Source organism: Moschus berezovskii, chromosome 28 (genome assembly GCF_049115385.1).
Source record: "Moschus berezovskii isolate FMDL1 chromosome 28, NW_MosBer_1.0, whole genome shotgun sequence".
In the NCBI taxonomy this organism is placed as follows: Eukaryota; Metazoa; Chordata; class Mammalia; order Artiodactyla; family Moschidae; genus Moschus; species Moschus berezovskii.
In genome coordinates, this window is record NC_142487.1 from 26582238 (window position 1) to 26598070 (window position 15833).

Consider the following 15833-nt stretch of genomic DNA (forward strand, 5'->3'; position numbering starts at 1 on the left):
GTAATACGAAATTCGCATCTACTAAATGCCTAGTTGAGCTCTGAAGAAAGTTTTTTTTTTAAATGCCCAGATCCCACAATGAAGAAACTGAAATCCAGAGTAGAAAAACAGCACCCAGGGGCTTCCCTGGTGGCTCCGTGGTAAAGAACACCTGCCAGTGTAGGAGATGCAGGTTCGATCCCTGGTCCAGGAAGACCCCACGTGCTGCGGAGCAACCAAGCCCGTGCGCCACATCCACCGAGCCTGTGCTCTGGAGCCCATGAGCCAACTCCTGAGCCTTTGTGCCACGACCGCCGAAGCCCAGGCGCCCTAGAGCCCATGCTCTGCACCAAGAGAAGCCGCTGCAGTGAGAAGCCTGCACGCTGCAACCAGAGAAAAGCCCGTGCCGCAACGAAGACACAGCCGAAGATAAACTATTAAAAAAACAGCACCCAGTGCTGTATCCCTGGATGGTTTGACTGAAGAGGGAATTGATGAGCTGGAAGATGGACTGTGAAGAAACCCCCTAGAACGCAGCACAGAGATAAGAAGATTGAATACAGGAAAGAGGCTGCTGCTGCTGCTAAGTCGCTTCAGTCGTGTCCAACTCTGTGTGACCCCACAGACAGCAGCCCACCAGGCTACCCTGTCCCTGGGATTCTCCAGGCAAGAACACTGGAGTGGGTTGCCATTTCCTTCTCCAATGAAAGAGGCTAGGAGTCTGGAAAGTTAACAGAAGGGAGTTTAATGGGCTTCCCTGGTGGCTCAGCAGTGAAGAATCTCCCTGCCAGTGCAGGGGACATGGCTTCCATCCCTGGGCTGAGAAAATCTCCTGGAGAAGGAAATGGCAACCCAGTCCAGTATTCTTGCCTGGGAAATCCCATGGACAAGGGAGCCTGGTGGGCTTCAATCCATGGGGTCGCAGATAGTCGGAGATGACATGATCGACTGCAATGAGTTTAATAGTTCCAGAAAGGGGGAATAGAACTGGGGAGAGCCAGTACGGAAAATTCTTGTTTACTTGCTAACTTGTTCCCAACTCTCTTGTGACCCCATAGACTATAGCCTGCCAGGCTCCTGTGTCCATGGAATTCTCCAGGCAAGAATACCGGAGTGGGTTGCCATTTCCATATCCAATGGAAAATTTCTAGCTATTAACAAAAGACACAAATATATGGATTAACATGGTGGATGCTGAGCAAAAAATCCACATTGGGGCTTATAGATTTTGCCCATTTTTTATTAGTTGTAACTGGTTACATTCCATGAATTTTTAGGAATCCCACTTCCTCTGTTGGTGGGGAAAGGGGGTGGGGCTGACAAGAGTAGGCTGGGTCCAAGTTGTAAAAAACTTTGACAATCCAGGGGGTTTGTACTCTGATGGAGATGAATTATTTGGACAGGGGAGTGATAACCAGATTAACTGGTGTCAGTGCTTAGGATGGATTGTGGGAGAGTGTATTGAGCCATATTACGTTAGGCTGTGCTGTGGTTATAACCTTTCATCTTAATGACTTTCAGCGAGACATTTCTTGCCCAGATGTTGCTCCAAGGCTCCACCTTGAACAAAAGCTGTTGGGTGTTATGGCAGAAAGCGAGTGCGGTTGGATGCTCGGGCTCAGAAGTGATGGATGCCCATCTCCACAGCTCACTGACCAGAGCCAGTCACACGGTCCCGGCTCACCAACGACAAGGAGGCAGAGAAATGCGGTCCCACCTCATGCCCAGAGGGTAGAAGACTGGAAACATTGGCACAGCCTAAGTGACCATCCCGGGAACAGAGTTTGAATCAATGTAGCTACGGTGCTAACACAGTGGGCCACGTGAACTTGAGGACTCAGCTCAGGGTAGAGGCAGAGGCTTAGAAAGAGGCTGCAGCTGAAGGTAGTATTTCAGGAGGAGGATGAAAATAAATTCCATGCTGCAGGATACAGAGAAGTGTGAAAGTTCAGACCTAAACGATTTTTTAATGAACAGAAAAGAGATTTATTTCAAGGTGTCGACTACTTAAATAGAAATATAGAAGTAAAAATGAAGAGCTCTTTATAGGGAAAGTGAACTTGAACATGAGATATCCATTCAAGGTTAGCTTTTGTTTGAATGAATGTGTGTGATTGAGTGATTTTTATCAATAATTGAGTAACAGTAATACATAAAGAAGAATGCCAGCAAGGTGGTAAAACATAAAATGAAGCAAAGGATGATGTAGGCTTAGCATCCATGGCATAGACAACTGCTTCCTGCCACATTTTCTTCAAATCCCTGAGTCCTACTGCAGTAGAGATTTCCAAAGAACAACTGGTCTACCACAAAGCGCTGATGGGCACCTCTCTTCAGGGTCAGTGGGCTAGTGAGTTCCATCCCAGGATCTTTGACCAATGGAAATTTCCTGTTGAAAATTTTGGTTGAAAAAGTTTATATATTTCATAACCATCATGCCATGAGCACCTTTTATTTTTTAATGCCTTCTTGGAAAGTGAAAAATGTGTTTAAAGAACTTCATAAAATAAAATATGCCTTAAAGGAACCATTCATTTATCCCAAAAAATGGGTCTGAAAATAAAGAGGGGTGTACCAAATGTGGGTGTTATTTATGCCATTTAGTTACACACACTGCCAATGAGATGCTGTAAGGATACCACATTGTAGCTCTTCCTTTTAAGCATACATCTTCTAAATAAGGAACCTGGAGTTAGTTAGCTTAAAAACTTGGCTTTCTGCTCGTGCACAGTTCAGTCTTTGCTTAAATAGATTTTTTTTTTTAAGAATCATTATAGAATTACTATTTTTAAAAATTTATTTTTTTGGTTGCAGCACATGGACTTCTCATCGTGGGAGCTTCTCTTGTGGCGGAGCCCAGGCTCTAGGCGCGTGGGCTTCAGCAGTTGCAGCTGTGCCCAGCACCTGCGCTCAGTCAGTTTGGCTCGGGGCTCTAGAGCGAGGACTCAGTAGCTCTGGAGCGGGGACTCAGTGGCTCTAGAGTTGAGGACTCAGTGGCTCTTGAGTGAGGACTCAGTGGCTCTAGAGTTGAGGACTCAGTGGCTCCTGAGTGAGGACTCAGTGGCTCTAGAGCGAGGACTCGGTGGCTCTAGAATTGAGGACTCAGTAGCTCTAGAGTTGAGGACTCAGTGGCTCTAGAGTTGAGGACTCAGTGGCTCTTGAGCGAGGACTCAGTGGCTCTAGAGCGAGGACTCAGTGGCTCTAGAGTTGAGGACTCAGTGGCTCCTGAGTGAGGACTCAGTGGCTCTAGAGCGAGGACTCGGTGGCTCTAGAATTGAGGACTCAGTAGCTCTAGAGTTGAGGACTCAGTGGCTCTAGAGTTGAGGACTCAGTGGCTCTTGAGTGAGGACTCAGTGGCTCTAGAGCGAGGACTCAGTGGCTCTAGAGTTGAGGACTCAGTGGCTCTAGAGCGAGGACTCAGTTGTGGCACAAGGGCTGTGATTGTTTGCTGGCATGCGGAATCTTCTGGACCGGGGATAAAAACCTGTGTCCCCCACATTGGCAGGTGGATTCTTATCCACTGTACCACCAAGGAAGTCCTTAAATGGATTCTTGAAACTTTCTTGTTTGAGTGAGGAACCTCACACTCCTACAGAGTTAATCTTAAACCTTTGGGATATGAAACGTGAGCTTGTTTCTCTGCAAAGAGCTTCTCTGCCTGCTGCTAGAAGCTTCTGGACTAGCCAGTGTTAATTCTGCAGTCAGCATGACTCCCAAAGCACTGATTCTGAACAGTCTGGCCTCGATCCACGTGGTCTGTAAGGTCGAATTTGAGACTTGGCTACTGTCAGTCTTTGCTGTAATAGAGAGCATTCTCTTTGACATCCATTTCCCCTCCCTACAGTCCCTGTAGCTTTGGGTGAACATTTTAGTAAAGACTCAACACACTGGATGATAAAAGTTTCATCACCTTGGCCTGTGTTTTGCTGGAAGTCTGTTCACTTATGTTTGCTGCCTTTGTTAGAAAGTGAGACCTGGGGGTGTCCAGCATCGGGTCCTGTATGAATTAGGTTCCTAGCAGGACACAAATGACACACTAGAAAAGCTGTAATTAAGGAAGGGACTATATACTGGGTTGGAACAAAGGAGGTCGAGGGTCACAGAGAGCTAGAGCCATAGTCACAGCCAAGCAAGAGCAGTGGGAGAGAAATTACAGAGAAGCTTCCTCCTCACATTCAACAATTTCCGGCCTGCACCTGCCACTGGTGAAAACCGAATAAAGGCCAGAAAACAAGAAAACCCAGTCATTTTCTGCAACGTCAGGGAGCTGGGCACAGAGCGGTGCATGGAGGATGCTTGACCGGCGGGCGCTGGGTGGGGGACTAGGTTAGATCAGAAGTCGTGCTCTGCACCACGCACGGCTTCCCCGCTGCAGGGAAGCTGTCAGCGGGAAGCGGGGACTGTGGATTCCACATCTCCCTTCTGGTACCAGTTTCCTCACCAGGTTTACCCTGGAATTATACCCTTGCCCTAGTGTTTATTTTTACTTAAGGAAACAGAAGAGCATTTCCCAGAAAACATGTTTCCAAATTAAACTTATGAGGTTAGTTTTGACTCCTAAAGCAATGCTATTTATGTTTCACAGTATTTAAAGGAACTATTTAATTTGCTTTTCTATTTGATTGTAAGCTGCTATCCTTGGGCTTTTCTTAGTTATAATTGTAAATTACACTACCATGGCAAGTTTGTTTCTAAACACAATCCTTTGCAAGATGATATTTTTACCTAGGGGAACTCTAAAATTAGAGTCCACCCTTTCACATTTCCAGCTAGGTTCCAGAAAGGGAGGGTTTAGCACAAGAGCAATTGTCTGATCTTCAAGTCAAGTTTAATTGGATTGGTTATTTCTGGAGAAGAAACATCATCTTTTTAAAAAAAAAAAAGAATAAGGGAGGCATAGAGTCCCCGATTGGAGAAGATGGTGTGAAGCCGACGTGAGTCAGGAGAAAGCAGAGCTGCCTGTGTCAGAGGAGACGACCCCATCTGTAAAGGGGAGAAGGCACATCTCTAAGCAGGGCCAGTGGACATTTATCTTGATTCCGTGAGTTCAGCATCTGAAACCAGAAGGTCATCCTCCCTGAGCCCCATCAGCCTAACCTCAGGCATGCAATGACCAGTACTTGGTCAAAATGGTGCTCTTGCTTTGACTGTGGAGTCAGTGATACAACAAACCAGGCACAGTTTAAATGTCCGCATTGTGGTGGCACAGTGGCATTGTTCGTGGTGATTGCAGACGGAGAATCACACGGAGCGCTGCATTCGCTGGTCAGGAAGAGGGGAGAACCAAGATCTGGGAGAAAAGAACGGGGACGTTGCTCGGCATCTCTGCCCAGCTGGGATCCAGTCTGCCTTCCAGGAACCACCAGTAATCTTGGCCCCAAGGGTCCGCTCATGGTGGGACATGTTGAAGCTACACTTTTCCTTCCAGTGTCCCAGCAACACGACAATGTCAGTTATTTTATTTTAATATCCTACAGAAGTATAGTTGATCTGGCCTTCCCAGAGGATGTAGGAGACACAGGTTCAATCCCTAAGTCAGGAAGATCCCCTGGAGAAGGGAATGTCTGTCCACTCCAGTATTCAGTCCAGTTCAGTCGCTCAGTCGTGTCCGACTCTTTGCGACCCTATGAACCACAGCACACCAGGCCTCCCTGTCCATCACCAACTCCTGGAGTTTACCCAAACTCATGTCCATTGAGCCAGCTTCTTGAATCCAATGGTGGCGGCATTAATAACAGCACCAGCCAGTGATAGCCACCACCTCAGGAAATGATAGAGGTGTGCTTTCAGGAAGGGAAGGCGTTCTTTATTTTCACGTCCTATTTTTACGCCCAGCACGGTGCCATGTGGAAAGCAGGTGCTTCAAACGTCTTCAAAGAACAGCTGAGTCTCCTTGAAGCTTGATTACTCAAAATTTTATTTCTTAAGAGTTGGGAAAAACATTATAAAGGTCTTGAAAAGTGAGATTCTCTTTTTATTTATGTGGAATTTTAAAAGATCATTTAGGTTGTCTTTATTACTGACTAAAATGTGGATATGTATTCTGCTCATTAGATTTCCCCCTCTGTTGACAAAAGATGGAACATGTCACACTGAATTCTAAAAGGTAATTTCATATTTTCAAGGACTATACAATGTCAACAACTCATGTGGAAATAAACCCAGGCTTGAGAGATTTTTCTGCTTAATCATTCTTAAATATTCACATTACCTAAACCTCCAGTATTTTCAACCCTCCCCTTCTTTGCTTTTTATTTATTTATTTTTTAACAATGAAAGTGTTACAGGAGACACACATGGAATTGAGGCCTTTAACATGAATGTTTATCACTCAAGAGCGCTGAGGTAATACTAGGAAGCAGCTGAGGTCGGCTGATTCTACGCCTTTATGCATTTACAGGTGGGGAAGGGAACAGCTTAAACTCTGGTTTCTGGTGCCAAATTAGATCCATTTTTCAGTCCAAGTTGTCGCCTCCTCTGTAGTTCCAGATTGGGTGTTCTTTCTCCTTCATGTTTTGCACTGACGTTTCAGCTTCTACTTCAATTTAAGAACAGTCTCCCTGGTACAGAGTAACAACCAATGTATTCATTGGAAAATAATTCAGCGGAAAATAATTTTGAAGGTAGACTCAAAGGGTTTCGAGGTCAGAGAAGGCCTTAAAGGAGACTTTTAAAAAGACAATTTGATGACTGAAACTCGTCGATAACATTCTCATCTAGAGCTCAGTCAATTCTTGGATACCTCCAAGGGCAGAGACCTCTCTACCATTGGAAAGAGCCCAGTTCATCTTTGGGTAGTTTTGACTAGAAAACGCTTCACTGTTTCAAAACTGTCCTTTTATAACTTGGAGCTAATCTATTTTTTTCAAGGAAGTAGTCACCCTGTATCACTTTAACTGCTTCTGCACCTGAATCTTTTTTCTTTTGATCAATAACCGTAGCAGAATAATAATAAATCACCACAATCAGTTCAGTTCAGTCGCTCAGTCGTGTCCGACTTTCTGCGACCCCATGAATCACAGCACGCCAGGCCTCCCTGTCCATCACCAACTCCCGGAGTTCACCCAAACTCATGTCCACAGAGTCGGTGATGCCATCCAGCCATCTCATTCTCTGTCGTCCCCTTCTCCTCCCGCCCCCAACCTTTCCCAGCATCAGCGTCTTTTCCAGTGAGTCAACTCGTCACATGAGGTGGCCAATCACCACAATCAGTTCAGTTCAGTCGCTCAGTCGTGTCCGACTCTTAGCGACCCCGTGAACCACAGCATACCAGGCCTCCCTGTCCATCACCAACTCCCGGAGTTCACTCAAACTCATGTCCATCGAGTCGGTGATGCCATCCAGCCATCTCATTCTCTGTCGTCCCCGTCTCCTCCTACCCCCAATCGCTCCCAGCATCAGAGTCTTTTCCAGTGAGTCAACTCGTCACATGAGGTGGCCAAAGTATTGGAGTTTCAGCTTTAGCATAAGTCCTTCCAATGAACACCCAGGATTAATCTCCTCTAGAATGGACTGGTTGGATCTCCTTGCAGTCCAAGGGACTCTCAAGAGTCTTCTCCAGCACCACAGTTCAAAAGCATCAATTCTTCAGCGCTCAGCTTTCTTCACAGTCCAACTCTCACATCCATACATGACCACGGGAAAAACCATAGCCTTGACTAGACGGACCTTGGTTGCCAAAGTAATGTCTCTGCTTTTCAATATGCTATCTAGGCTGGTCATAACTTTCCTTCCAAGGAGTAAGCGTCTTTTAACATGGCTGCAATCAGCATCCGCAGTGATTTTGGAGCCCAAAATATAAAGTCTGACACGGTTTCCACAGTTTATTGTGATCCACACAGTCAAAGGCTTTGGCATAGTCAATGAAGCAGAAATAGATGTTTTTCTGGAACTCTCTTGCTTTCTCCATAATCCAGCGGATGCTGGCAATTTGATCTCTGGTGCCTCTGCCTTTTCTAAAATCTGCTTGAACATCTGGAAGTTCACAATTCACATATTCCTCAGCGATCAATGCAAAGAAATAGAGGAAAACAACAGAATAGGAAAAACAAGAGATCTTTTCAAGAAAATTAGAGATATCAAGGGAACATTTCATGCAAAGATGGGCTCGATAAAGGACAGAAATGGTATGGACCTAACAGAAGCAGAAGATATTAAGAAGATGTGGCAAGAATACACAGAAGAACTGTACAAAAAAGATCTTCACGACGAAGAGAATCACGATGGCGTGATCACTCACCTGGAACCAGACATCTTGGAATGTGAAGTCAAATGGGCCTTAGAGAGCATCACGATGAACAAAGCTAGTGGAGGTGATGAAATTCCAATTGAGCTATTTCAAATCCTGAAAGATGATGCTGTGAAAGTGCTGCACTCAATATGTCAGCAAATTTGGAAAACTCAGCAATGGCCACAGGACTGGAAAAGGTCAGTCTTCATTCCAATCCCAAAGAAAGGGAATGCCAAAGAATGCTCAAACTACCGCACAATTGCACTCATCTCACACGCTAGTAAAGTCATGCTCAAAATTCTCCAAGCCAGGCTTCAGCAATATGTGAATCACCACAATAGCCACTGTTTATTAAGGGTCTGCTGCTGCTGCTGCTAAGTCTCATCAGTCGTGTCCGACTCTGTGCGACCCCACAGACAGCAGCCCACCAGGCTCCCCCGTCCCTGAGATTCTCCAGGCAAGAACACTGGAGTGGGTTGCCATTTCCTTCTCCAGTGCATGGAAGTGAAAAGTGAAAGTGAAGTCGCTCAGTCGTGTCCGACTCTTAGCGACCCCCTGGACTGCAGCCCACCAGGCTCCTCTCTCCATGGAATTTTCCAGGCAAGACTACTGGAGTGGGGTGCCATTGCCTTCTCCAGATATTAAAGGTCTACTATAGGTCAAACGGGCATCCCAGGTGGTGCTAAAGAGCCTGACAATGCAGGAGACTTGAGACGCAGGTTCGATCCCTGGGTTGGGAAGATCCCCTGGAGAAGAGAATTCTTACCCACTCCAGTATTCTTGCCTGGAGGATCCCATGGACAGAGGAGCCTGGCGGGCTACAGTCCAGGGGGTCACCAAGAGCTGGACGCCACTGACTGCCTTTCACTTAGAGAGGTTATTATTCAAGGACGGACTTCCTAGAAAGAAAGTATCTATACCATGAGAAACCCAGATCCACACACTTCATGGTTTTTTAAGGTAGATGAATGCAGTCACCATGGTCTTTTTCCAGTACCATTTGCTTCATTGGATGTGCATCCTAAGCCCCCTGGGATGAAGTGGGTGTTTATTTGTCCTACCGCAATACCAGGTGTTTCCGTGGGGAGGTTCATCACTCCCACTTGTGGCTTTCAAATCCGGCAAACCTATTAATGGATGCAGAAAATACCCAGATGATGACGCAGAAGCCCTTCTTGGCTTAGCATTTCCTGAACGTTCTATAGATCGGATTCACAATCATTCTTGGATAAAAACCCAACCCTGCCACCTCACATCCTCCGTATGTTTATTTGTGAAACCCAGAGATGCACACAAGACATCTAACTCGAGAAAGTCTAGGCTGGTCCCTATTAACTGGAAATGTTAATCTGCATAACTAAAGGAAGCCAGGTGGTCAGCAGCCCGCACATCCACAGGGCAGTTTCACTCAACAATAACAAGTCGTACACAAATCAGTTTCCATGGTTTGTTCAATGCCGCCGCTTTGCAGGTGGTGGAGGAGACACAGCTTGTCTCTGCACGTTAAGGGGTGAGAATGTCACATTTCCCCCCAACACGTTGTAGTCTGGTGTTTTATAAATGCAAGGTTTTGTCTAAGAGGGAAATTTTACCGTGACAGGTTAAGGTTTTCACCAAAGATGGCCCTGACTTTACTGCTTTGTCTGCTCTCTTTTCAATTTCAATTGCCTTTTGTTTTTCCTGCAAGAAATATTTCTCTGAAGTGCATGCAGGACGTTGAAGAATTCCTTTCCGATCTGAATTCAGTGGAGCCCAAAGAATATGCTCTAAGAAGTAAGTAGGTTTTTCCTGGCCCATTGGGTAGCTGAACACGGGGCAGACAAGTTTGGGCTTAGGATGTTCTAGAAAAGCTCTTTAGAATTAAAAACCTAGGACCAAATAGGAAAGAGAAGAGATGCTCAATTTACAATGTGCACCAGGAATCAAGAAGGAAGAAGGAATTTTAACTGCAGAAGGCACTAGAGAGGGTGGTATTAATTCCAGCCAGAAGGAATCTCATGAGGACCGGTTTCTCAATGAAGATTATTTGTAAATTGTATGATGCTGTTTGCTATTTTTGAAGTTGATAACATTTCACCACTGTATGAGATAGCTTGGTTTATTTCTTTCTCTAGACATTGAGTCTGCATTTTATAAAGAATTGCTTCACTATTTAGGAATCAGGTCTGCCCATTATATGTTTGATGGTAAATTCTGAGGAGCATTTTGGTGAACGTATTGGCTCAAATTGTATATAATAAATTTGATTGTAGCCAGACCTCTTTGCATGCGATATGGATGGACACCAGGCTGCAGTACTTTTATTTTTTGTTAGTTTTCCAGAATTATTTTCACAGCTAAAGGGACTATACATCCCTGCCAGAAAGAGGCAAGAAATCAGATTCATTTTCAGTGGGATAACCTCTCCAGGAGAATGATTCCTTCTTTATGCTGATGTAAACCGCTAAGGAGGAAAAATGTAAAAACTCACTTTTTCCAAAGCCAGAAACATTCTCACAGCAATTTTCATTTACATTTAACGTATGAATAATTTACTTTGCATTGGGAAATCCAATTAGGAACATAATATACATTATAAAGATAAAAGTTTTGATCTAATATTGAGTAACTCAAAACAGCACATGACTTGAAGCAATTACTTCAAATTGTATGTTCTCCTGGTTAATGAAATGATAGGGTAATATGAATCCAATGGATTCAGTAACCATCTGTAAGTTTTATTTTGGAATTGATTATGTTTTTCTGTAATACTTGGTGATATTGACAGGGAACATTCTGACAAACACAGGCCAGATAATCTGGCCAAGAAAATCCAGGAGGGTGTGATGAGTCCTGGTGATGTGGAGGTGGTGAGTCTTGTCATCATTAGTCACAGCCTTGTTGATGCTTTATTTCTCTCATTAGTGAGTCTTGTCATGTGCCTACGCTGTTCCATCTGTAGGCACATGAAAATTGAAACCTTATTTTTTTTTTTAGTTATAGAAGTGTCCCAAAGTGGAACGGTCCAAGAAAGAGCTGATTGATATATATAAATGGGGTAGATGACCATCAGTTAATTCAATAGATGAATACTACTATCTGGCGTTGTAACTGAGTTTTGTTCTAATGCATCCCCAAAGCCCTTAACATCTTTGCTTTGACGTGTTGTCTGAGATTTTCGAGCACAGAATGTGGTTCTGACCTTTGTTCTCAGCATGGTTTTCCTGACAGTCATGTCAATGGAAAAATAATGGAAGTCAGTATTTAGAGAGTATGTTTAAATGTCGAGTGCTGGCTCCCAGCCCAGTGCAAGAGTTGTCTCACGTTTAGTCCTAATGCCCTTCCCCAGCCATGGGGAGGGCATTATTCTCACCTCTGTTTTATAAGGGAGCCACAAAGATGCAAAGCATCTTGCCAAAATAAGTGATGCAGGTAGGATTTGAAACCAGGTCATCTGATTCCCAAGCCTGCATTTTCAATCACTGCCCCAAATAAACAGCAACCAGAGAAACAAGACCAAAAATAGTCATCAGCAAAAATAAAAAAAGAGTGAAGCAGATACACACGTATCAATATGAAGGGACTGTGCAGACACATGAAGGGGAAAAAGTCCTGGAAGAATATATATAATATATATATAGTAGGTAAAGTTTCAGAAATGCAAGTGAAGGTGCTCTACTGCTTTGGGGGACACACGTACCTCGTACAAATGGAAAGAAATGCACGAGAATGATAACCTCCAAGTTCGGTTAGAGGCTGCCCTGCAGCGGGGGATGGTGAGGGTAGGGATGTCATTGGGGATCCATCAGGGTCAAGCTGTGCTTTTTAAGCTGGGCGACTGCAACACAGGTGTTTCTTGTTTTGTTTTTTTTTCTTTTGTGCCTTTTTAAGATATTAAATGTTGCACAGTAATGTTTTAAAACTCCATCCGCAATCCAAAGCACAGAGATGACAACAGCAGAGCCTCTGAGAATGGGTGGGGTCTGCGGAATTCAGTGGAGGGAGCGGGCTCTTGAAATTCAGGCAGATGTGTGTGTTTTTGCAGAAGGGAATCAGAGTCTTTGTTGCTGTGGAACAGGAAGGAGCTTAGCGTTAGAGCCTGAGACAGACCCTCGGTCCGGCGGAGGAGGCTGGATTAGAGAGGGTGGAGCTTATGGGAAGGAAGAGTCCGGGACGACGACTCTCAGATGAGGTTTCCGAACTTCCTTCCCACCATCCTTCTCCATTAAAGGGAACAGATTCCAGCCATCGCTATCTGAAGGCTTTCCTTTCGCCACCCTCTGGGCCCCTGTCTGATTCTATCCCCCACCGCTGCCAGTGTTCTCAGGCCGGCGTTCTGGCCCCTCTGCTTCTGGTTTTTTGTTTTATTTGTCTATTTTTGGCTGCACTGGGTTTTTGTCCCTGCACTCGGGCTTTCTCTGGTTGCCTCTCACCGTGGGGCTCCCTCTGTTGTGGGGCGCAGTCCCAGGCTGCGGGCTGCAGCAGTTTCGGTGGCAGGCTCGTTAACTGCGGCCCGTGGGCTTTAGAGAGCTGGCTTAGTAGCTGCAGCTCCCAGGGTTAGCTGCTCCGAGGCAATGTGGGATCCTCCCAGGCCAGAGACTGACCTGGTGTCTCTTGCACTGCAAGGTGGATATTCTTAACCAGTGGACCTCCAGGGAAGCTCTTGTTTTGCTTTTATACTCCACAATCCACAGCAATCTACATTCAATCACTTACATGAAAATTGCAGCCTCGAAGGTCTCTGGCATCTTCTCTGCTGACTAGTGAGTTCCTTCTCCATTTTCTTTCTCCTTGACCATGGTGGTGTCAACTGTCTGCCTCTGAACACTCGCCTCTTTCTAACTCAAGGGTCTGCCTTCTCTCTCCACCTCTCTCTGCCTGCACCTTCCCACCCGCTCCTTTTCTCACTGTCCCTCCTTGTAAACAGAACCCCATTTTAGAAACAAGGCATCGCTCCACAGACACTGCTGGGAGGGCAGGCCTGGCACCTGGGCGCTCGTCCTGTTTAGGCCGAGAACCAGCCGTGTGCTTGGCCCCAGCCAAGGCGTGTCACTTTGCTAAGTGAGTTTTCCCACCCATGAAGTGGAGAGCTTGTGCTTCTCAAATTGTGAGGATCTGCAGCAGTTTAAAAATGTTCTAACCTCTCCACACAGGAGTCTGCTACAGCCGGGGTCGAGTGTTTAAGCTGAATGTCCAACACAGGAAATTTTATGGGTTAAATCACATAAACTAACAATGGGGTAGAGTATTTTAGGGAGAAGGGAATGGCAACCCACTCGAGTGTTCTTGCCTGGAGAATCCCAGGGACAGAGGAGTCTGGTGGGCTGCCATCTATGGGGTCACACAGAGTCGGACACGACTGGAGCGACTTAGCAGCAGCAAAGTAAGTTAAGAACAAAAGAAATGAATACTCAAAACTTATCACTTCCTACTGGTTGTACTGCATCTGGCCATCGTCTGTACTCTTTAAAATCTTTTTTAATTTGTGTTGTTTATCCGGCTGTGCCAGGCCGCAGTCGCAGCACGCGGGATCTTCAGTCATTCATTGTGGCACGTGGGATCTTTAGTTGCGGCTTGTGGGATTTCGTTCCCTGACCAGGGATCAAACCCAGGCCTCCTGCACTGGGAGTGGGGAGTCTTAGCCACTGGACCCTCAGGGAAGTCCCCATCATCTGTACTCCCGAACGAGCCTGTGCAGTGGAAATGTACTGCTGTGCTGCTGCCCGTCAACCTGCAAGCTCAAGCTCAGGGATGGCAGGCTGGGGGCTTGAAGTCAGCAGTGGAAGTATATTCATCGCACAAGTCAGCAATCCCTGCAGGTCAGGACTTGTGTTGTGTTGTTGACTGTCTAGACTTCAGAAGTTGATGGAGAAAAAGTTACAAATGAAAACTTAAAATGTGTGTTATGTTTATAGCCATCGCATTATAAATAGCACCCAAAACTGGCATTCAGCAAAAACATGGCTCGCATCCTGGACGAATGGGTGAAGTTCTGGCATATCTTCCTGGCTGCAAATCCGTATTACTCATGAAGATGGACAAAAATATCACCCACCGTTTATGTGGGGATGACATTCATTGGTGTCATAGGCAAAATCATAGGTTGGCGACAGAAAACGAGAATTTGGCAAAAATTACTGAAAGCATTCTGTCAGTATCAATTGGCTACGTGTGGAATTTATAACAAGGAGTATTATTATTTTTAAAATGATATTTACATTTTTAATGAGACATTGCTTATTTTATTTTTAATATTTATTTGGCTGTGCTGAATCTTAGCCGTGGCCTGTGGGATCTAGTTTCCTGACCAGGAATCAAACGTGGGTCTGCGGCTCTGGGAGCTCAGAGTCTTAGCCCCTGGACCACATTGCACTTTTTCCTGTTTTTCCTTCCCTTTTGTTCTGTCATTGCTTTTGGCTCCCCACCCCCACACCTACTTGTTTTCCTTGCTGTGTTTCTAATATTAGATTATAATACAAAATGGTGAATTCCTTTAGTCCCTAAGCCACGTCTGGATCTTTTGCAACTGCATAGACTGTAGCCCTCCAGGCTCCTCTGTCCATGGGATTGCCCAGGCAAGAATACTGGAGTGGGCTGCCATTCCCTTCTCCAGGGGCTCTTCCTGACACAGGGATCACACAGCGCTTCTCCTGCATTGGCAGGGCGGTTTCTTTACTACTGAGCCACCTGGGAAGCCCTTAGTGAATATGTGGTCCTCATTAAATACCTGTGGAGACAGAGGCATATCTATCTCCATACACCCCTTCCAATCATTGTAATCTGGGGACTTCCTGCCTTTGGCTTTACCATGTGTGTTCTGGAATAATGATTTCACGCCTCCTGTGTGAACATCTTAGCTTCTTCCGTCTTTCCTCTTTTCACCTGGAAGCTAAGAAGGGCTTATGCTCTTCTGTGTTGGCACTTGGTATAAATGTTTTAACATAGAATTTAAAGAGCAGATAATGAGCAGACGACCAGAACACACAATAGAAACACTGTTGAACGGAGACTCTGAAGCCGTGTTATGTGTCTTCAGTCCTACCAGGCACCTGACCAGTTATTCCTGCAGGTCTCTCCGTGGCTCACAGTGTTCTCCAATTTCCACCCTCCCGGCGTCCTGTCTGTCTGTGATCTTGTACTTCCCCGAGCACGTGGCTGCTGCTTCTCCCCAGGCCCGTAGCTTCCTCCACTGCGTCTCACAAGCTACGTGGTGGTACCCTTGGCTTGGATTAGAATCCCACTTGGAGAGAGTTACAGGTTGAATGGTGTCCTCCAAAAAGATACGTTGAAACCCCAAGTCCTGGCACTGTGGTCCGTGATCCTATTTGGAAACAGGATCTTTACAGATGTGACCAAGTTATGGTGGGATTGTGCTGGATTGCTGTTCAGTCACTCAGTCATGTCCGACTCTTTGTGACTCCATGGACTGCAGCACACCAGGCCTCCCTGCCCTTCACCATCTCCCGGAGCTTGCTCAAACTCATGTCCAGTTGAGTCAGCGATGCCGTCCAACCTCATCCTCTGTCACCCACTTCTCCTCCTGCCCTCAGCCTTTCCCAGCATCAGGGTCTTTTCCAATGAGTCGGCTCTTCACATTATGGAGGGTCCAAATCCAATGACTCGTGTCCTTATAAGAGGGAAATAT

At 45.7% G+C, this 15833-nt stretch overlaps 1 protein-coding gene across 1 annotated transcript in view; it reads left to right on the forward strand.

The window, feature by feature from the left end:
• Window positions 1-9818: 9818 nt before the first annotated feature.
• The window catches only part of LOC129549640 (O-acyltransferase like protein-like), a 63282-nt gene continuing 57267 nt past the window's right edge, over window positions 9819-15833 (forward strand). The window contains exon 1 of the mRNA XM_088833414.1: window positions 9819-9982. Coding sequence (XP_088689540.1) covers window positions 9829-9982 — 154 coding nt within the window. The 5' untranslated portion in view covers window positions 9819-9828. The remainder of the gene's footprint in view (window positions 9983-15833) is intronic.